The 21,858-nt window shown below is 54.1% G+C and overlaps 6 protein-coding genes across 6 annotated transcripts in view; 3 read left to right on the plus strand and 3 right to left on the minus strand.

Annotated features, from left to right (window-relative positions):
* Positions 1-678, minus strand: part of CkaCkLH20_01014 (COPI associated protein) — a gene marked incomplete at both ends in the record, with an annotated part of 976 nt that extends 298 nt beyond the window's left edge. Inside the window, 5 exons of the mRNA XM_038883734.1 lie at positions 83-151; positions 206-220; positions 284-327; positions 502-573; positions 650-678. Of these exons, the coding sequence (XP_038751329.1) occupies positions 83-151; positions 206-220; positions 284-327; positions 502-573; positions 650-678 (229 nt within the window). The remainder of the gene's footprint in view (positions 1-82; positions 152-205; positions 221-283; positions 328-501; positions 574-649) is intronic.
* A 1,112-nt stretch (positions 679-1,790) lies between these two features.
* CkaCkLH20_01015 (elongation factor g) lies at positions 1,791-3,980 on the plus strand (the record flags this gene model as incomplete). The annotated part of the gene is made up of 1 exon (XM_038883735.1): positions 1,791-3,980. The coding sequence occupies one exon, from the start codon at positions 1,791-1,793 to the stop codon at positions 3,978-3,980; it is 2,190 nt and encodes a 729-aa protein (XP_038751330.1).
* A 6,467-nt stretch (positions 3,981-10,447) lies between these two features.
* CkaCkLH20_01016 (uncharacterized protein) lies at positions 10,448-11,286 on the plus strand (the record flags this gene model as incomplete). The annotated part of the gene is made up of 3 exons (XM_038883736.1): positions 10,448-10,575; positions 10,633-10,780; positions 10,837-11,286. The coding sequence occupies 3 exons, from the start codon at positions 10,448-10,450 to the stop codon at positions 11,284-11,286; spliced, it is 726 nt and encodes a 241-aa protein (XP_038751331.1).
* A 4,345-nt stretch (positions 11,287-15,631) lies between these two features.
* On the plus strand, positions 15,632-17,146 carry CkaCkLH20_01017 (uncharacterized protein; the record flags this gene model as incomplete). The annotated part of the gene is made up of 3 exons (XM_038883737.1): positions 15,632-15,997; positions 16,050-16,282; positions 16,330-17,146. 3 exons carry the CDS (start codon positions 15,632-15,634, stop codon positions 17,144-17,146), a joined length of 1,416 nt encoding a protein of 471 aa, XP_038751332.1.
* Positions 17,147-18,142: 996 nt separating this feature from the next.
* On the minus strand, positions 18,143-19,947 carry CkaCkLH20_01018 (cop9 signalosome complex subunit 12; the record flags this gene model as incomplete). The annotated part of the gene is made up of 3 exons (XM_038883738.1): positions 18,143-19,120; positions 19,197-19,500; positions 19,619-19,947. The coding sequence occupies 3 exons, from the start codon at positions 19,945-19,947 to the stop codon at positions 18,143-18,145; spliced, it is 1,611 nt and encodes a 536-aa protein (XP_038751333.1).
* A 514-nt stretch (positions 19,948-20,461) lies between these two features.
* CkaCkLH20_01019 (acetyl-acetyltransferase) lies at positions 20,462-21,858 on the minus strand (the record flags this gene model as incomplete). The annotated part of the gene is made up of 3 exons (XM_038883739.1): positions 20,462-20,659; positions 20,717-21,661; positions 21,718-21,858. 3 exons carry the CDS (start codon positions 21,856-21,858, stop codon positions 20,462-20,464), a joined length of 1,284 nt encoding a protein of 427 aa, XP_038751334.1.

Raw genomic sequence — 21,858 nt, forward strand, 5'->3', positions numbered from 1 at the left:
CCCCCCCCCCCCCCCCCCCCCCCCCCCCCCCCCCCCCCCCCCCCCCCCCCCCCCCCCCCCCCCCCCCTCTTTGTAGACTTACAGACTCCACGGCCGATGAAGGAGAAGAGGAAGGAGGCGTAGCGGGACACCTGGGGAGGAATCTGGAACTCTGCGATTTGGTTAGGCGGGGCGTTTTCGAGGGGTTGGAGTGGTTTCTAAGTACCGAGCAGAGCGGTGCCTGGAGTCATTTGTTAGCTTTTGTTCTGGAAGCGACCGAGGTTCGCAACAGGCGCAAACTTACAGAGACCAAAGATGATGACGTAGGCGCCAATAATGATACCCTGGCTGCACGCGATTATTAGTTGAAGTCTTACAAACAAACAAATAGTTGCCCCTGTTCAAAAGCCTTTCTTTCTTTGATGCGCCGAGCCGTGCGCGCTGCAGGAGAGCTCAGGGCGACGAGGTCGAGGGCAGATAGGAGGTCCGGCGGGGGCGGCGATGCGAGAAAGGGGCACATACAAGTTGAAGTTGAAGAATTGGGCGATACCTCCCAGAACCATGATGGTCGCGGTGACGAGGTTGACAATGCGGCTAATCAGGACGATACGTTAGTCCGCGAATGCGATGGTGATCAGCTGCCCGGAGCAGGTTGGAGACAGGCACGTACAAGGCGTCGGAGAGCTCCATGTTGGGCAGTGTAGCTTGGTGATCTGGCTAGTCGGGGAGGATGTTTGGTGGAAGAGAAGGAGAATAGAGGAAGAAGAAGCTGACGTGGATGGATACGCCAGGCAACTGGATATCGCGGGTCTTTGAGGATGGATGTGTGTGTGTGTGGAAAAGACAAGGTGGGTGCAAGAAGTGTGACGTCCGGAGAAGAGGCTGACGAGTCAAGGTCCAGTGCAACTTGTGCTGCTTGCTCCTGAAGCTGGCAAACCTGGCAGATTAGATACAAGGAGTGCAGCTGTGGAGACGGGAAGGGGGAGGTACCTGGACTTTTTTAGCTCCAGTGAAATAACCCGAACACGTAACAATGCGCAACGGGCGGACCGCTCCAGCCACAAGCCCGCCAGCTGGCCTCTCACAGAAGTTTTTTTTTTCTGACACTGACCGAACGACAGCTACGGACCAGGAGCTTGGTGACCGCCTTCCAAAGTTGGGGTGGCATGGGTTCTAGATTCGCGACCAGATGATGTAAAGTACCTTTACTTCAACAGCTTCGTTCATCGCGAACTGACGGTTTGACATTGACACTTACTCAACAGCAGCAGACTGGACTGGTTGGCGATTTGGCTCCTTACGATGTGAGCGCAATCAACTGGCGCTTTCTTTTTCTGACGAATTTTACCACAATTTTGTTTGATGTTCCCGTCATGTTAGCATTGAGAAATTCCGTGTCCCGGCAGAGCAACCTGGGCCGCTTGCCGGGGAGAGCTCTGTATTTCGGTGTGGTGAGCTTCCGGAGGTCGATGCATACGCCTCCTGTGCAGACGAAACATCACTCTGCAATAAAGGACATTAGAAATATTGGCATCATCGCCCACGTCGATGCTGTGGGTTTGATCCTCGTGGATATTGAGGATGACATGACTGATTGCTTGGCAGGGCAAAACGACGACTACTGAGCGGATGTTGTATTATAGTGGTGTAACTCGTCGGGTTGGAGGTAAGAATCTCATACGGGGCGAAATTCCGCGGTGCCTCTCTGCTGAGTGAGAACAGCGGATGAGCTCAGAAGACTTTGCATGAGTTTAAGCTAACGGATGCACGCAGATGTCGATGCTGGGAACACAGTTACAGACTTCCTAGATTTGGAGAGAGAAAGAGGCATTACGATTCAGTCGGCCGCCATCACCTTTAACTGGCCATTACCGGAAGACTGTCAGCCAGGAACGCATCCCAAGACGATCAATCTCATTGATACGCCCGGCCATCAGGACTTTAGATTTGAGGTCGACAGGTGTCTCCCTGTTCTCGATGGAGCTGTATGCATCATCGACTCGGTGAAGGGTGTAGAGGCTCACACAGAGAGAGTCTGGGCTTCCGCACATGAACACAAGATCCCTCGCATCGTCTTCGCCAACAAGTTGGACCGAGAAGGTGCATCTTTCCGCAAGTCGGTTCTTGAAATCGGATCCCGACTGAACGGATGGCCCCTCGTCTGTCAGATTCCATGGTGGGAGGGCGATCAGTTCGTTGGCGTCATCGATGTCATTGACCGCGTTGGATACCGCTGGAAATCGGAGAAGCAGAAGGTCAAGTACGACACCGCACAGCTCCAGGAGGTGCTTTCGGGCAACCCGCTTCTGCAAGAGATTGAAACCGCTCGGGAAAGACTGATCGAAGGTCTCGCCGATTGGGATGAGGCTATCATGGACCTCTTCGCGGACGACCCGAGCAAGATTACCAGCCAGATGCTCAAGAGCGCCGTCAGAAAGGCTATCCGTACGGGCGACGGAAACGTCATTCCCGTCCTGGCCGGCGCAAGTTTCCGGCATATTGGTGTTGAGCCCTTGATGGACGCCATTGTCGACTACCTCCCCAGCCCAGATGAGCGACCCGAGCTTGAGGTCCGCATAGGAGGCAACAAGCAGGAACTCCAGACCTTGCTTGATAGCCATGACAAGCTCCCGGCTAAGAAGGCCCATGGTCGTGTATCTGCCGTGGCATCTGTCTTCAAAGTCTACACACATCCGAAGGAGGGAGTCCTGAGTTTCGTGAGAGTTTACCACGGTGAACTGCACAGGAACTCGGCTACTTGGAACACTCACACTCAGACGTCGGAGAAGCCGTTCGGTCTTTTGCAAATTTCCGCCGAAAAGACTGAGGACGTGCAGCATCTCGCGACGGGCCAAATCGGCGCTATCAAGGGGCTGAAAAAGGCTCGCACGGGAGACACTCTTCTCACATCTGTTGGCAACAAGCAGGTTCCCGATAGCCTCAAGCACATCCACGTTAGACCGCCCGAAATCCCGCCCGCGGTTGCTTTCCTGGCCATCGACGCTCAAAGCAACACTGCCGCCCAGGAGCTTGAGATAGCTTTGGAGAATGCTTCCCGAGAAGATCCCAGTTTGAGATGGTACCGGGACGAGAAGACAGAACAATTCATTCTCCAGGGTATGGGTAAGCTCCACCTGGACATCGCCGTCTACAACCTGAAGCAGAACCCCAAGGTGCAGGCAGACTTCGGCCCCATCGAAGTCGATTACAAAGAGTGCATCACCGCTCCGATCGGTCCTCATCGTGTAACTTTCGACAGAGTCGTCGCCAGCAAGTCCGGCATGGTCTCCTGCAGCGCGACGATCGAACCGCTCGAAGACCACCACCGCGAAGCCGCCCTCGAACCAACTGTCGAGCGCGATGGCAACCTGATCCACATCATCATCGACCTCCCCGACAGGAAAGGCTACATCCCGAGCTTCGACCCCGAAGAGGCCCGTCAACAACTCCTCAACGGTGTCGTCGCCGCCGTCGCCCGTGGTCCCCGTCGCGGCTCTCCCGTACAGGGCTGCCACATCACCATCACCGTCGACGCCGAGGAGGTCGAGAATCCTTCAGGCGGGCACTTCACCGGCGCAGCATCCCGCGCGGTCCGCGAAGCCCTCCGCGAGGCGCACACCGGTCGCCAGGCTGTCGGTGTGATGGAACCCGTCATGCTTGTGAACATCAGCTGTCCCGAAGCGGCAGCGGGTATGGTGCAGCACGACATCAGCTCCGGCGCGGGCGGACACGTTTTGGAGGTCAACGACAAGTCTGCCGAATCAAGCTCGACGATTGACGTGAGTAGGATCTACGCGCCTCCGGACCCGTACGAGAGCGTTGCCTCTCTGAGGGGCAAGAAATCATTGGCCAGAACGGTGGAGATCGTGGCCAAGGTGCCCTTCAAGGAGGTCCTCAACTTTGATGAGCATTTGAGAGGGAAGACTGGTGGTCGACACTCGATGACCATGGCGTTTGATAGCTTTGATCGCGTCGTTGGTTCGAGAGAGAAGGATCTGTAGTATCAAAGCATCAAATGACCGTGTATGATAGATGATGAAAAGTTGGATGTTCTAAGAACATAGGCCGTGTGCTGAAATACACTGCGTTCTTCAACGCAGCTCAGACCTCTATCGCGTGCGTGGTTGACGCACAGCTTCGCTTGAAGAGTGTCCATGTTGGCTAAGTATCAGACGGTCGAGACCACTTGTTGAATAGGGCATCACCAGAAGATGACTCATCGCATTGGAACGATTCTCTTTACTCAGTTTACATCTGCAAAAGCGAAAACAAACATCATGAACCAGAAAAGGCAAAAAGATAACGACGAGGTCGTAACATGGAAAAAACAAAACAATTTGCTAGCACGACCTGGTTTCGATCCAGGGACCTCTGGGTTATGAGCCCAGCGCTCTACCCCTGAGCTACCGTGCTTGGGTTATTGCCAGTCGTCGCAAATTTTGCACCTATGACCCCTCTCGCTAGTGGGGCGCAGGTGTCACTATCGCCACCCGTGTCTGCGAGGGCTTTGCATGTCCGAAATAACGTTGTAGAAGCGTTGGGTAGCTTTCTAGCGAGCTACAGTTTTTTATTCAGGTATCTACATCTATATTCAAGCGTTGTGGTGAATGACCATGGCCGAAGTCGCGTGGTACTCAGGCCGGGTTGAAAGGCTTCGCAACCAACAAGCCGACTTCTTCTGACCGTCGGGCAATGGAGACGGACCTGTCAGCATTCTATTTAGAATTGAAGACTCAGACACAACCGGTGCGAAGTCTCTTCGGGATCTCACGTCTGACTCTGCACTACTTGACAATGATTGTGCTGAACAAAGATCACCAATATCCAGGACACCAGGCTTCCAGATTTCACGAAACAGTTCACGTCAGGATATTCTCGAAGTACATGACTTGAACGTTAAGGGAAGACTCGCAGTTTCAAGATATGGTCTACAGGAAGTTGCTTGTTTCTACAACCACAGCCACCGGTTTAAGACGACTGGATGTTGTAGATCCCACTGTGATTACGCAAATAACCGAGTTTCTAATCTGGTCTTGATTTATGTCAATACGAGCCACCGTAAGCAAATGACAGCCTGATCTAGAGACATGGCGTCGCCACAACAACTGATCTTGAAGCAGGCTGCCTTGGCTGTGCGGAGGAACGCCGCAGTGCTCCGTCGCACACAGGATTATCTGGCTTCAGTAAATTCTCGGCCACCCCTACTTATGCTCGCAATCTTGCGAACTTTCAGCTGATGAAACGCTCACAAACTAACTGTCGCCTGCTTTCTTCGACAGGCACAATCGGCCCTCTGATCTACGCTATTCGCAAACATGAAAAAATCTCTTGGGCAACGAACGAGCAGTCTTCTAGGCAGTACAACTTCGGTCGTTCACGCATTCGTTGCTGCGGGCCGTTCTCTTGCTGGAAGAGAGAGCTTCTATGCGTCGACTCCGTTTACTCCCAGCAGAGCTCAAGGCTCGAAGAAACATCACCGATGGATTCCTAGTGGATGGAGAAGAACGGCAGTTCTCAGTATAGGGCTGATGTTCATATCGGTTCTACTTCTTACCTCTCTTCTGATTATTGGGATGTCTGCGAATGACAACTTTCAGCAGGCCTGGAAATTCTACGCTAACGACTGCAGAACTGCGAGTACCGTCAACACCTTTCTGCACCTATTGATCAACGTACTATCGACCGCCGTTCTTGCATCTTCGAATTTCTTCATGCAAGTGCTCAATGCTCCCTCGCGAAGAGATATAGACGTCGCGCACGCCCAAGGCAAATGGCTAGATATTGGTGTCCCGTCGTGGCGTAACGCCTTACGACTGTCTCGCTTTCGGATGCTTGCGTGGCTCATGCTCTCCTTTACGTCGATACCGATACATATGCTATTCAACAGCTCTATATTTCCAATAGGCCGACGCATGGGGGATTTTCATCTCACGATTGCATCTGAAGGCTTCATCAACGGGGGCAGTTATTTCCCGCCAGGCGCTAGTCTTTTCGCGAAAGAGGATGCCTACAATCAAAATAAACTCAACGGAGTGGACCAAATAGCCCGGTTCACCTTCGAGGAGGATGGTTTTGGTAATTTGTCGATTATGCCAACGATCGAAGATTTGCTATCCAAAAGCAACTACGCACAGGCTTTCTCGGAAACGGCAACCCAAGCTTCAAACTGGGAACGATTGGACTTGTTCGAGTGCCAAAGTCTGTACTTCTCTAGCAGATGCACCGGCTTGGTGGAATATCGCAATGTTGTTTTGGTAACCGAGAAGCCTGGCTGGAGAAGATCAGCCGTATGGAATTTGTCCGGAACCGCCGAGGATCTCTGGAATGAAGTCGTCCCTCCAGATGACTTAAATACCTTATGGTTCGACACGCAATGCCAAATGGAAGGCCTTGTTCGCGACTTCGAACCTTACTGCGTAAGCAACTGTTGGCGAGCACTGGAAACAAGTAGGCCATTTACCTCCGATTCACTGCCGCGCGGGGATACCTGGAATATCAGCGCGCAATATTGGTTCCAGAAGCATGTCGACAGTCTGACGAACGAGACGTTGCGGATCGATACTCTTGTCCAAGACCCAAGTCTCTTTCCGATCTCATACTGCTTGGCGGAACCGAGAAACGCCACCTGCGATATTGCTCTCTCTAAGCCTTTGCTTCTTATTGTCATCATTTCCATCTCCTTGAAAATGGTTACTGGTGTTACCGTTATGAGAGTTCTCGGGTCGCAAGAATCGCTCGTCACCTTAGGGGATGCTGTTGCATCCTTCCTTTCCGATCACGACGACAACAATACCGTGTCGGGGATTACTACGCAATACATGGCTCGAAATAGCGACCTCTACAGGCCTCCAGGGCCTCGGATATGGGTACATTGGTGGCATCGAAGAGCTTCCGCTATTCCTCGGCACGTCTGGTATACAACTTATGCTCTCTTACTCTTGGGGGTATATGCTGCTGGGCTTTTATTCTACATTGAACTTCACAGCGGTCTAACGATGTGAGTACATCACCGATGGAAGCCAGAAGTCACAATCAAGAATGGTTGTCTAAAAGCTGTTTGGTCTTTGCTAACTTTGAAAAGCCAATGGTTCAAGTCGAATGCCTTTGAGTCGAACGGTCCGCTCTTGCCGGCCGGGGCTAATCTTATTGTTTCGGTTATCATCGCCAACACGCCACAAATCTACTCCTCACTATGCTATCTTGCGTACAATGGGTTGCTTACCCACCTTGCGATGAGTCGAGAGTGGGCGTCGTTCTCACTTCAATACTCCCCTTTACGGGTGACTTGTCCGCGGTGAGTCCCTTTCCAAGATGTTTTGATGGACGAAGCTGATAACACTGTAAAAGAGGCGAGCAGCGCGCTACCTATCGTCTCCAACTTCCATACAAGTACAGCATTCCCTTGATCGTATTCAGCATCCTCTCGCACTGGATTATTTCGAATGGCCTCTTCATCTTCGTTTCGCAAGGCAGTTAGTGTGATCTGCATCGCAGTTTTTTGGAACTCGAACTGATTAAAATGAACAACAGCATACTACTCGGCAGAAGAATACGGCAAAGACTCGGCTTACCTGCCAGAAGATGCCGTCATTGCGATGGGATGCGCACCTTTGCCCGTTCTGGGTCTGATTATCATTTTCGTAATCCTGGCGCTTATTCCGATGCTGTTGTCTCAATTGCTCCTGCCTGGCTATATGCCAGTCGTAGGCTCAAACTCCAAGGCAATAGCTGGGGCGTGCCGCATATCCCCGTTGGCGAAAGTACCTCGGAGCTACAATGACAAGCATGGCGGGCCCGGTTTTGAGCTCGAAAGGCTTGTCCAAGCATCCAATGAAGATCTGGAAGTCACGGATGGCTCGAATAGTGGAAAGGAAATAGTACTTCACCGTCTGAAGTGGGGTGAGATCAAAATGCCGGAGGAGTGGTATCGTGGGCAAGGATTTGATCAGAAGTCCGGTGAAGTTGGACGTCTGGGTTTCGGAACTATCTTGGATGATCCACAGCCTCCGACCGAACGTCGTTGGTATGTATGATACCGATCAGCGACCAACCCGGCTGAAGCTGAAAAACATACTCAACAACTGACTCAGCCATACATGGTTACAACGTAGGGCAGTCGGACTGACCCAGGCAGTTGACGACAATAGACAGCAGCTAAGTCAGCGACGTTCCTAGGTATTTAAGACATGATACCGAGGCCTGCTTTCGATGCTTGTGCATGTTAGCGGTCGAGGGTCGGAAGTAAAGAAGCAACTCTGTCACAGCCCATTATAGTGCTCACTCAAAACGCTCGACGGATTTCTTTTTAATGGGCAGTACAGACTAAGCTGGGCGTGTTCTGAAGAAACGCAGTGGATGACGACGAAATCTCCACGTCAGCTTTGGGATTCATATCAGCCAAGACGCAATAGTTGCAGCACCGGAAAGGTCATGTCACCCATGGTGCCCTCAGTGCTGCATCCCCAGCTGTAGTCTGGTCTGTTAAATCATTCTTCATCGTGGTTCAAGTGGAACTCATCGTCATTAGGGAAAGAACATCAAAATCTGCACCTTACACAGCAGGTTACTCAATCCTACCGATTCTATGAATGAAGATGGTGTCACCCCGTTATGATGCTCCCGAGTTTCCGTCTCTGCCAAACCTCGGGAGACCCCATGCCAAACACTGTGAACTTTTGTCGGCGCCCAGTCAGCCGAGATATTCCGGAGGAATCGGTGCGCCACACTCTTCCTCTTGCGATACGTCCGGGACCAGCGGGCTTAGCACCGAGCAGGACCAGCCATGCGGAACGTTTCCCGTTAGCTGCAGAGAAAGCTGTGCCTGGTTTGAATGTCCAGAGGTGCATGAATGGGCGTCTATGCGGGACTTGTGTGGATGGGCTGGGTAGCTGTGCGAGGGTGAGCCGGGTGTCGAGTGCTGGGCGTCAGATTCTAGTGTTGTCGGGCCAAGCAATAGCCGTGATCCTCATTGCCTAGCTCTTATTTTGCCATGTCTAGTCTGGTGAGATAAGCAAAAATGAATGAGAGGCAGCGGTGAGTGGGGACTTCTCGCATCACATTAGTTCTGGGGCGCAAGGTCGCTAGCCAGCTTCTGTGAGCTGCCACCTTGGATGATGTCTTGGCATGGTGAGGTCGGCTGGCTCGTGGCTTCTGCGGGGGTGTCATAGGGCTGAGAATGAGGTCTTGGTTAATGAATCTGTGTCGATCAGTTGAATTCAAGATGAATCGCATTCGAGGAGACAAAGACATCAGATCGTCCGAGTCGAATATGTGATCGTCATGATTGATGCATGGAAACTTCCCGCCGAGGCCGCCGAGTCCAGCAAGCGCTGATGTCTGTAATACCATGACGGCGTGTGGAATATTGGCAAGATAGGACGAGCAGTTCTTGATGAGCCTCCACGTGGCCGCGGGCGAGGGACCCCGGGATGACAGAGATCCGCGAGGCGTTGACGATCACAAAAGAACGTTGGCATGGTTGCGGCCGGGGGTCGAGCGATCCTCCATCCGGCCTCCATGTGGCAGAGACTGATTCTCGACCTAAAAATGCCAAGCTTTTTGTTTCGATTGTCAAAGGAAATCTAGGTAGGTCGAGTTGGGACGAAATAAACGGTCCCTTCGCTTGTAATTATTTTTAGGCGGCGATTGGGAAGAAACAAGCGCGCTGAGGGTGGTGTGCCGTGAGCTTGCATTGGCCACGCAGGCCCTGCACCGCCCTGGAAGTCCCGGGTTGGACGCGCTCCGGGGGGCTGACTGGCCAATCAGAAATCGAGCGCAACTCAGCCCGCTTCTGTTCTAAGAAAGTTTACTTCCTTCTCCAATCCACCAAGCCCCCCCCCCCTCCCCAACCGTCGAACAACACTTGAACATCTCTGTGTCTGACCAATCTGAGCAAAGACAGCCCGGCCGGACCTATCGCGAACCTTGGGGATTCCAACTTCTGCAGAGATTGGGACCAATGACACCAAGCTAGCGCTGACGACGGGAAGCAGGCTTCCACTTCGTCGGACTACACTACGTCCGGGACCAAATCGAGAGCCACGCCGCATGCCAGTACCCGCGTGCCTTGCCTTGTTGGCACATACTCCATCCTATTCATTGCTCACTGCCTACCTACTTCCTGCGTCTACATGGTGAGATGGCGGTCGGGTCTTTGGTTGCCGTTGCTAAGTCCATCCCCCAGCCATTCTTGGGAGGCCGGGGCCATGTCGACGTTGGGTGAGTTGCGTTGACGCATCCAAAATAGAGTACACCACCATCCAGAATAGAAATCTCAGTATATATCAAAGGCTCTCGTCCCTCCTCGATAATGTCTTCTCTTGCATCTCATCCCGCATCATCTAATCAGCCTAGCATCTCTCGCGATTTCCTAACTGTCTACTTTTCCTTATTTCCTACAGTCTCTCAGGTTTCTTCCTCATCGACATCAACCTAATTCTCAACCCAACAAACACAAACAATAATCAAGATGCTCTTCACTCCTACCGTCGCTGTCACCATCCTGGCCTTCGCCTCTTCGGTTCTGGCCGGCCCTATCAGCACTCGCGATCAGACTCCCGCCTTGAGCTTGACTCAGCAACTCTTCCTCGCCGATACGTAAGTCGTCAACTTGCCACAGCAATCCAATCAATAACCGACTAACACACACTCCAGTGCCGCAGACCGCTTCAAGCTCCTTCCCGATGACAAGCAGTTCGTCTTCGACTTCAACCAGAAGCAGGCCAACCCCGGCAAGGGCGGCGAGCTCGTCGCCGCCAACCGCAAGACCTTCCCCGCTCTCGTCAGCACCGGCGCCGGCATGGTAAGAGACACCACCTACTCCATGTACACCAATCTAGCATACTAACAGTTCCACAGGCGGTCGGCAGAGTCAAGCCTTGCGGCATGAACACCCTCCACGTCCACCCCCGCTCCGTCGAGCTCCAGATCGTCACCCAGGGCCGCCTCATCACCGAGATGGCCCCCGAGAACGGCGTCCTCGCCGCCGACGGCAAGACCCGCCGCGTCATCCGCACCGAGCTGGGCCCCTACATGATGACCCCCTTCTACCAGGGCTCCGTCCACAGCCAGTTCAACCCAGACTGCGAGGACGCCATCTTCGTCGCCAGCTTCGCCGCCGAGGACTTCGGCACCGGCCAGGTCGCCGACACCGCCTTCGCCTTCAGCGACGACCTCATCGCCGCCACCTTCGGCCAGAGCATCGACGGCGAGGACATCGAGATGGTCCGCGCCGCCATCCCCGCCAGCATCGCCCTCGGCGTCGACTCGTGCTTGAAGAAGTGCAACATCAAGAAGCGCGAGATCTAGACGGGGGATGAGGTGTAGATGGTGTGTTACAAATGGGCTCGGGTTTGTCAAGGCATAGCGTGGAAGCGTGGGCGGCATTTTATTTAACGGCATATGGCGGCGAATAAGCATTCTGGCTGGATTTTGGTTTACTTGCATTGGGAAGGCGTTCTTGCATAGCTTACTTCAATTTCACTCAAATGTTATCAGCATCGAAAGTGGATCTTTAGATATTTTGAGATATTAGAAAAACACATTTCATTCCCTTCAGCCTATTTCTCTCGTAATGTCTGTAGCATTCTTACAGACACCGAGCTCCATTTACTTACGCATGAAAGCAAAAGGGGGATCTGATTGTCCCAGGCTATGGCCCAAGATATCGAATGCATCGGGGGTGGCGAGAAATCTAGATATGAGTTTCGATGAGTATGCATATGCGAGTCATTCATAACACGCACACTAGACTTATCGAACGCTCTTCTGTTCTCATGATCTCGAGATCGAAGTATGTACTTGACGCCCAAGACTCGGTGTCAGAAACATCTCAGGCCAGGATTGTCATATGGAGCGTCAAATTTCGCCCTTGACACCCTGAAACAGGCAGCGACTTCGTAATTGACGTATCCGCCATGGTCAAAGACATCGTGGGCGCCTCCAACTGGCCATATAAACGTCTTCGGCGTGGAGGTTGGTGGGTTTTGATTAGGCTCGTGCTTAAGAGCCAAATCCAGGCTGAAAGTGACGTTTTATATACATAATGACCGTCCATCCATCGTTGTGCTGCATCCCGAGGTATTGTGACCAGTGAAAAGACCGAACGCTGTACCGTCAACAACGCAACTCGGAAGGTTTTACTCGAAACGTTGATTTTCACGAGTTAAAGAGTTAGGTTCGGGGGAACCTTCTGACAGATGAACTGCAGACCTTTGAACTCTCAGCTCGTGCGTTTCTATCGTGTCCTGCGCAAGAGAGGGACAGATCGTAAACCCGGTGCTGTGCGGCACACCGGATCAGCATTCTCTCCTAAGGTAATACTGCCATCTGGACCAAGGCCTCGTTTCGGACTTTCGTAGCTTCCTGTCTCATTCGTTATGAACTCGATGAAGTCGTCGAAGGTCTCTGGTGATCATAGCGACGGCCTGTTTCCGTTCGAACCATCGGTCTTCAAAGCCTTCCCCAATGGCTGAGATGCTTGCTCACAAGAACGAAGTACCGAATGACCGCTAACTCCAATAAGCCAACGATGAAGGCTGCAAGAAATGATCATGCCGGGTATGGAGTACTTTAAGACAGCCATCTTGCTTCCCCCATCACATCCTCTTAGCCGACACCGGCTGAGGCCTGATTCTGAGCCTGGCATTGTGGTTGCAGTCTCTGGCGTCCTGCTGCAGTTACTCTTTCCTGCCGTCGTTGTCACCGCTGATCTTGCTGCCACCCCAACTCCAGTTAAATAATGATGATCAGTAAGAACAACGATAATACGAGATGTTTGCCCGACCCAACTCCATGACTAAAGGGTGCCGCATAGCCGTGGGGGCCCCATCTACAGTTTTTGCGAATCTGGTTTTGGCTTTGCGAGGCAAACAGAGGTAACATGACTTCACATGTAGCCCAGAGGCTTGCGTCTAACAGTTTGCAGAAATCTGTCGGGCATATATAGTGCGAGATTAGTGTCGTCCCTACCCCAGTGTTGGTTGGACCCAACTTCGGAAGCACAAATCTTGACCAAGTTGCTTCCTTTCCGCCTTGATGGCCCAGGGGAGAACAAGACGTCAGATCAAGTCTGAGCAGCGATACTCCACGCGGGGACGAGATAGATCCATCTCATTACAGAAAACGAGGAATAGGGCGGACATGGGGTGTTTTAGCCTGTCCACAGGGCCCATTAGCGCGTTGAGGGCTGTTGCTGATTACCGCAAGTGATCAGCGAGTAATTTTTTTTGGCGTCTGACAGCAAATGCAATATGCCGCTCAATACAATGCAGCCACCCTTATAATCTGGCCATTGATATCATCTCACCATACCCAATGAGTACATATTTAACATTCAATATTCTGAAAGAATCAAACTCTGTCCTGATAAGCTTCCTGACGTACTTGGTGGCGTGAATGGCCTCACTCCCAAGTTGGCGTCTGACAGCTGGGTGCGAAGCTATCGATTGTTCCTCCTACAGGGAATATGCAGACTTCCCAACACGCGACGCGTCTTGTTCTTGGCAGCGGCGGTCTTCGACGGCCTCTAATGATTTGAGTTGCCTGAAGCTGCGGGGATCGCGTGGGCGCCAAAACAGCTGGTGCAGAGGCTTGGCTAGGCCAACTTGGGTACAGCCTGATGTCGCGCAATCTCCTTCCTCTGGCGATGGTGGCATCTGCCATCCCGGGTAGATGATAGATCGCATCCGATGCTCGGTGACAGTTGCTATGCTGTTGGCTCGTTCACCTGTCCGAGTCAACGAAGGATGGGGCTGGAGATTCCTCGGAGAGAAACGAAGCTCGGTCGCGTTCCTGGCCAGAGGGCACGTGGGTTGAGAATCCCTAACTGAGAAGCCCTGGGACATGAGGCTCAATGCACTATGTCCACCTTTGCCGGGATCAGCGCCCTGCTCCAGAATAATGCTTGGTTGTGCTCAACAAGGCTCACTCAACAGGAAGCATCATCCGACGTCTTCGGGCACACCTCTTGGGGGTTGACAACTGAGAACTTGAGAAGGCAGTCAAACCTCAGTAAGGTATCGGTAATAGTTTCGGTCTGTGGTGTGAGGTTATTGGTGCAGCGCCGTCGACGATATTTGGCTTGGCATGGATGCTGGCTTCACTGTTGACTTTCAAGCGGTAGGGGAAATGGCCCACTAAGGAGGCGCTTTCTAGGCTTCGGAGTAGTGGAGCTTGTTCCAGATATCGTGAGGTGCTCTGCCAGAAAAAGAAGGTATGGCCGCCGGATCGTGGCGTCGTCGGTGCTGAAGAAGACGGTTTTACCGCAGGGGGCATTCCGCATTCCAGGACAGAGAGAAATGTGGTACTGCAACGCTGGCTCTTCCGTAGAAGAAATGTGATTCATGCGACGTCGTGATCCACGATACTGCGACGATTGAAGCCGTGATTAAGCTCAGGAGGTTGCAGTGCTAGCCAGGTGCGGTGCCGTGTCAGGGGAGAGAGAAAAATTCGAAATAATCGGCCGAGCGAGACGAGTACCTACCTTACTCTGTAACTTAACTGATAGTCACACGTGGAAATAAGCTTGATGGATAAGATTGGATGACAGGCGCGCTTGTGACATTACGACCGACGGTTTTCATTCAATTCTTCCAGTAAGTCGGCAGCAGGCTTCTTCTCGAAAAAGGCCAGCGACAGGAGCCTCATATGAGTGATGGCCCAATGCGGAAACCGTCCTCGCCGGTCAACAAGCGGCGTCTCCTTACCCTTGCCAAGACTAGGTCATCCATTGTGATTATGGAAAACTTCATTGTGTGGCAGATATTCGGCCGAGACGCACCAATCAAAAGTGGTACCTGCGTCAAGTTATGCATACTTATGCAGGAACCGGCCAACCATGAGCTTCTCCGTTGGGCTGGGCCCGTGCTCTCATTTCGTTTGGGCCAAACGCCGTGACGCCTTAATCGCGCGGCGCGTCTCATTGGCTCCTTATCAGAAAAGGTCAAGCTTTGCCGAGATGATGACCGAGTCTGATTGGCGAGTCTCTTCATGGTCAACGGCCCCTGTGTTTTTCATTTCCCCCCCGGGTTGACCATCCTTGCCATGGACAAGGCCTAGTTCACCCATCGAGGCCAAGCCTCTTCTTCCACCCTGGTCATCACCAGTCACCACCGCCCCAATGTCGCCATGACCAGCCAGAATCCTTGGGTCCGAGGTCGAGGTCGAGTCCTCCTCCTTCCGACCAACAGGGGGACTCTGGGCAGATCGCCTGTCGCCTGCAAAACTCAATGCTCCAATGCCTGTTGCCCCGAGTCCGCCCTCGCCCTCCCCCGTCTCGATGGTCGTTGCTCGCTCATTTCATCGTCGGCCCATCCTGTCACCTCCACCTTCACTCAGGCTTCTCCTCTTCCCTTCTCTCGTCCTTGCACCGTATCCTTACGACTTGCCCAGTCTCCATTTGGGGACGTTCCGCTCTTTTCACCGACATTCGCTTTCACAATTCGTTTTCAACCGATTCACGCTCGTTACCGAATCAACACGCGCCCACTTCCGTCATTGTCCAAGTCACCGACTCGATGTTATAGCACCAGACCCGACGCCTCAACCCATCGCTGTTTCTCACGACTTTGCGCGACGCGCCGCTGACCGAAATTTCCATCTCTGAACTTTCGGAGCACTTCACCACAACTCGCCACGAGACCCCGCTTCCCATATGAAGCTCACTACTCTTCAGGCCGTCCTCGGCTCGGCCTTGGTGTTGCTGTCCGCTCAGCCGGCTACCGCTCACGAGTCTTCCCACCGCCATCTTCACAAGGCAAGGCCTGCGCGTGGCCCTGTTGAGGAGATTCAGCAACTCGCTGAGAGGGAGGTAATCAAGAGGACTGCTGACGGCAAGGCTATTTGCAGCCTCCCCAGTGATGGCGACTTGGTTAGGGTTCCCGGTGCCTCTAACAATGGCTTCGCGATGAGCCCCGATCAAGTCTGTACTGAGGGTTCTTACTGTCCTATTGCTTGCAAACCTGGCAAGGTTATGGCGCAATGGGACCCGGATTCGTCCTACGGTACCACTTCTCGCATGGTGAGATTCTCTCGGGCATTCCTACTTTTGTTTCAACCACTGACCAGGCCAGAATGGTGGCCTCTACTGTGGCTCTGATGGCAAGGCCACCAAGCCAATTAAGGGCTCCCCCTACTGCGTTGACGGCGCCGGCACCCTTGAGGTCTTTAATAAGTGCGGCAAGACTCTGTCGTTCTGCCAGACCGTTCTTCCTGGCAATGAGGCGATGCTCATTCCGAGCGTCATTGACAGGTCTATTACCCTCGCTGTTCCCGACCCCAGCTACTGGTGTGGCACGGCTGCTCAGTGAGTGCCCAGGTTTCTTGTCGAATTTCCAAAACTGACCGTTCCAGCTATTATGTCAACCCACCCGGTGTCACAGATGAGGGCTGCATCTGGGGTGATCTGTCTAAACCAGTTGGTAACTGGGCTGCCTACGTCGCCGGAGCAAACCAGATTCAAGACGGCAGTACCTACGTCACCATCGGCTGGAACCCCATCTGGTTAGGTGTTGCCACGCTGACGAACACGAAGCCTACGTACGGCCTCAAGATCGAGTGCCCTGATAAAGGCTGCAAAAATGACCCTTGCACCATTGACCCCTCTTCCACTGCCATTAACGAAGTCAAAGCCGACAAAGTGGGTACCGGAGCTGGCGACGCCAAGTTCTGCGTTGTCACTGTCGACAAGGGCAAGAAGGCTCGCATCACCGTCTTCCCTCTCGACGGCTCCGGCGGCGACGACTCCGGCGAGAAGAAGGACGATAGCAAAAAGGATGAGAAGAAGGAAGACAAGGTGGAAATCAAGGTTGCCAAGTCTACGCCTTCGCCAACCCCCACTCCTACGCCTACGCCTACGCCTACGCCTACCCCGACGCCGTCCTCCTCCGCGGCCCCGGACTCGACCAGCTCCAAGGCAAAATCGTCCAGCTCATCTGCCTCATCCTCTACTCCGACTCCCACTGTTATCCCGGGTATGTTCCACGAGAACGACACGACCACGACGGCATCCGAGGATTCCAAGATTACCACCCTCGAGCCCACTGCTGCCTCCACAACCGAAGAAGCCGCCCCCGCGACAACTTCCAAAGAGAATGAGGGTGTCAGGCAAGGTGGTGGCGCCATTGCCGGCCTTATCATTGCGTTTGTCGCCGCCACCTTCTTGTACTGATGGCCCTCCGACTTCAGAAGGCCCTTCTTCGTTTCATTCCAGCCAGCAGCAGCTAGTTTCTCGCTTCAACGTTCCACGCTTGTCAACTCGATACAGCGTCGTTTACTGCTACACTGCTACTCGCCGACCTCGATGTCTCGGACCGAGTCCGCTCGGTCGGATGTATCTTCCTGCTCAAGGGCAACCCGCTTGCCACGCACCATTCTCGCTGCTGGCTCTTCTTCACTTCACCCCGTCGCTTACGAACATACGACAAACTTTACATATACGCCGACAGCAGATGGCGACTTCATCTTTTTGACGCATATCTCGGAATCCCGCGATCATATTGCGGCAGTTTAGTGTTTATTGTTTTTAGCGATCTCGCGCCAACGGCGCGAGCTGGCAAAGGCATTCTTCCGGGCCCTGTTACCCGGCCTCCCGTCAAAGGGAGGCACTTACAACACTTTTGGATCGGCTTGCTTCTCATATACCCATTTACGTCCGCATTATTACTAGTATTATTTCGTTTATATCTTTCGAGAACACGTGGAGGAAGACATGTGAAATGGAAACATCAGTCATGACATGACATGAAGGGGGTGGAGGTGGCCTTGGACTGGAAAATCTACTTCTTGAAAGGGGAAGCTTTGTAGGACAGCTGGCTTGGGGTCAGAAGAGTAGTGGATGAGACATGGAGAAGATGAGATTTGAGGAATGAGACACAGTGACTCGTGTGTTGAATCCAATCTACCCAAATTCGCTCGCCTGGCTGGTTTTGCCAGATGGACGGACTTGATAGACAGGCCCTGCCATTAGATGGGCGAACAATATGAACGATTCCAAGTCAAAAGTTTTCGCCTTGTCCATGCGCTCGCGGATGCTTGTACGCTGAGTATTACTTGAATATCTGTCTCAGCTACCTGTCCAAGTAGCCCCTCGCGTCAATTGTCAACTGGGTATCATTTCTTTCTCAATCTCGTACTATCACTCCCCTCTTTACTGGCGGGAGTTCTTTCAACCCTTCACCCACCCAGGCACGTCGTCCAGATCAACATCCTCCTCGTACCCCCTCTCCTTGACAGCGACCCACGGCGTCGGCCACCCGGCCAGCAGGGGGCTCTTCTTGGTCGCGCCCATGACGGCAAAACGCCCCTGCGAGTGCGCAATGTACCCGTGCATGAAGCCCAGCTGGATCAGCACCGCGACGTTCATCTCGACGTCGTCCATCTCCACGGGGCTGTTGCCCCAGACCAGGCCCTCGTTGGGGCGGAGCTTCTTGGGGCCCCCCGGCGGCGGGACGAGCGTCGACGTCGCGTCGTGGGAGACGGCCTTCATGAAGGCCGGCGTGGCGTTGGACGGGCGCTGGTGGTGGTGCTTCGAGGGGATGTAGCCCTCGAGCCGCCGCTGGAGGTACGTCGCGGTCGTGTGCAGGTCTGTCAGGTCTAGCGTGGCGGCGCGGCGGGAGGGCGCCGCCGCCGCCGCTGCGGGGTTCGCCGTGTCGTCTGGGCCGGGCGAGTAGGTGAGCAGGAACGTCTTCCTGGCGAGGGAGCGCCACAGCAGAGGGCGGAGGCGGTGCGTCAGGACCAGGAGCAGGCCCTTGTCGAAGAGCCACTTCTCGTGCGCCGCGAGGGTGGTCTGGAGGAGGACGAAGTCGCCCTTGCGGATCGCCTGGGCGAGGGGGTGGAAGATCGGGGCCAGGGTCGCGGCCTCGGGGCGCGATAGGAGGAGACCGGAGGGGAGGCGGCCGAGGAGCAGGTTGCAGGGGATCAGGTAGCTCAGGACGAGGCAGCGGTGGGATTGCAGGGATGGAGGGATCTGGAGGTAGGCCTCCTCGAGGCAGAGGGCGGCGCGGAGGAAGTGGCAGTTTGCGAGGTTGAAGCGGCCCAGGTAGTAGAGGAAGGTGACGCGCTGTGCGGCCGGGTAGAGGGATAAGGGGGGAGAGTTTGTGGAGATGTTTGTGAAGATTTGTTTTGCGAGGTGTGTTCTCCGGCACTTATATCACTGGCTGTCAGCATCTGGTTCGTCCCATGCACACGAACTTTGGGCAACTACGGGGACAGAGACATACGGCGAAGAGGAGCTTCAGGACGAGGTTGGCAAACATGTAAACGCCGACCTTTTTGCCCTCGGGCTTGCTGTAGCGGGTGCTGGAACGGTCCGTGAGGCAGGTGGTGAAGATCTTCTGGATGATCTCGGCCGAGGTCTCCGCGATGGATTTGCGGTCGTCGGCGTCGACGTTGCGGATCTTGCGCGTCAGGTCCGGCCGCTTGCTGAGCATCATCGTCAGGCGGGACAGGGACTCGCAGAGGGACATTGCTGTTTTGAGAAGCATGCCGCCGTAGGTCGGGTGGGCGAAGGCGGTGCTGCAGGAACTGAGTAATGATGTTAGCTTTGGTTCATTTTTAGGAATTTTGATGTAGCATCTCATCGAATTGTCGAAACTGAATGAAGTTTTGTGAGATTGAGTGAGATGATAAGAGAGAAACTCACTTCACCAGCCCGCTTAAGAGGGTATGCGCGCTTAGCAAATCATCATAATCGACGTCGCGCCAGAAGAGCATGTAGTCCTTCATGAAGGTCACGAAGCCCGGCCAGGGCGAGCCTTGGCCCTCGGGCACGTCGTCCTCTTCCGGGAGGCATTTCTCGATGGTGTCCTCGAGGCCGCTCCCCGAGCGGAACTGGTTGCGGAGCTCGGCGGCGAGTTGGTGGTACTGCTGGTTGGCGTTGGGCTCGACGAGCAGCCAATTGCGGAGCTCGTCGCTGTTCTGGGCGCGGACGAAGGTGCGGATCTGGGTGAGGAACTGGACTAGGAGGGCCATTGCGTGGGTTGTTTGGCCTTCCTCGCGAGTCGAAGTTGCGGGCGGCGCGGGCGGGAGACACGTGAGCGCGGTTGTGAGTGAGAGAGGTCGCGATGTGATGAGACCCGGGAGAGGTTAAGGTAAGGTGTGAGGTGGGTTCTTCGGTGAGAGGGGACAGGGGTGTGGCGTTTCGGTGAGGTTGGTGCTCCATTGCCCCACCAGGACCCCATGAACACTGAATTCCATTCTCCCGTCAAGATATCACCCACGCAACCAACATTTCTCACCATCACCGAAGCCGCTAATCATGGGGTTCTTAAGGTCAGTCTAAGGGTTTGTGCTTTTTTGCATATGTGGGTTATTCATGTACAAATGTACGCCGCCCAATAATCCTGCGCCTAAAAACTGTCGCTCTCCCGCGTCTGAGCGCTACCCAACTCAAAGTTGCATCTTGCAGCTAAACATGCAGCCTCCGTCCTGAACCCGAGCTGCACCTAACCAGTGCTAGGACACTGACGTCCGATCTTATCATCTTCTACACAGACTCGACGCGCTGCACGACCAGAGCGGTAGCGGCACCTCCTCCGTTGCAGATCGCGGCAACGCCGTATTCGCCGGGCTTCAGCTGGTGCAGCAGCGTAACGAGAATTCTCGATCCGGAGCTTCCTAGGGCGTGGCCGAGGGAGATGGCGCCACCAAGGGGGTTGACACGAGCGCCTTCCAATCCGAGAATCTATAGCAGTCACAGTCAGCAAGAAGTATGCTTCGTTGTCAGTTAAGAAGCACTCACCTTCTCATTGGCCTTGATCACAGCGGCAAAGGCCTCATTGAACTCCCAAACGGCCACCTGGTCCTTGGTGATGCCGGCTCTCTCCAGCGCGATCGGCACCGCCTTGGCCGGGGCGATCGGGAAGTCAATGGGGTCAACCGCTGCATCCGCCGAGCCGCAAATCTTGGCCAAAACTCGAGAACCGGATCCGTACTGTTGCGCGATCTCCTTGCTTCCCAGAACCAGTGCGCTTGCACCATCGTTCAGCGTGGAAGAGTTGGCGGCGGTGACGGTACCCGTGCCATCGCGCACAAAGGCGGGCTTCAGAGTGGGGACCTTGTCAAGCTTGACATCAAGGTAACCCTCGTCGACCTCAACAACGGTGTCTCCTTTCCTTCCGGGGACCGTGACGGGAACAATCTCCTCGGCAAACGCCTTTGCCTTCCATGCGGCCTGAGCGCGCTCGTAGGACTGAATCGCATACTGGTCCTGCATCTCGCGGGTGATCTCGTACTTTTTGGCCGTGTTTTCGGCGCAGTTACCCATGTGGAATTTGTCGTAGACGTCGGTGAGACCATCCTTGATCAAGCCATCCTCCATCTGTACGTGTCCGAAAGGGGGAAGACTCGACGATCTGGGGACGTAGTACGGCACTTTTGACATGTTCTCCATGCCTCCGGCGATCTGGGCCTCAGCCAGACCTAGTTGGATGTTCTGCGCGGCAAAGACGACCGCCTTCAGACCTGATGCGCACACTTTGTTGATGGTGATGGCCTCGACACTGGACGGAAGACCCGCGAAGATCAAGGCCTGCCGAGCCGGCGCCTGTCCGACCGATCCTTGCAATACGTTGCCCATGTAAACGTCGGAGATCTTGGAGACGGGGACTTTGGACTTTTCGAGGGCGGACTTGATGGCGACGGCGCCGAGCTTCGGCGCGGGGACGCTCGTGAAAGATCCATTGAACTTGGGAATATGTCAGTCCATTGATCTCAAGCTGTGGGCTTACTGCGAAATCCAACCTTTGCCGTTGGCGTTCTGGAAGCACTGAGGATGTATGCGTCGCGAATCTCTTGCCTCAAGGCAGATCTCGTGGAGAACTGGCGAGCGGCGGCTTGTTTGGCGAATAGGCTCGGAAGCCTCGAGGATTGTCTCAAATACAT

The sequence above is a fragment of the Colletotrichum karsti genome, assembly GCF_011947395.1.
Source record: "Colletotrichum karsti strain CkLH20 chromosome Unknown Scaffold2, whole genome shotgun sequence".
NCBI lineage: Eukaryota > Fungi > Ascomycota > Sordariomycetes > Glomerellales > Glomerellaceae > Colletotrichum > Colletotrichum karsti.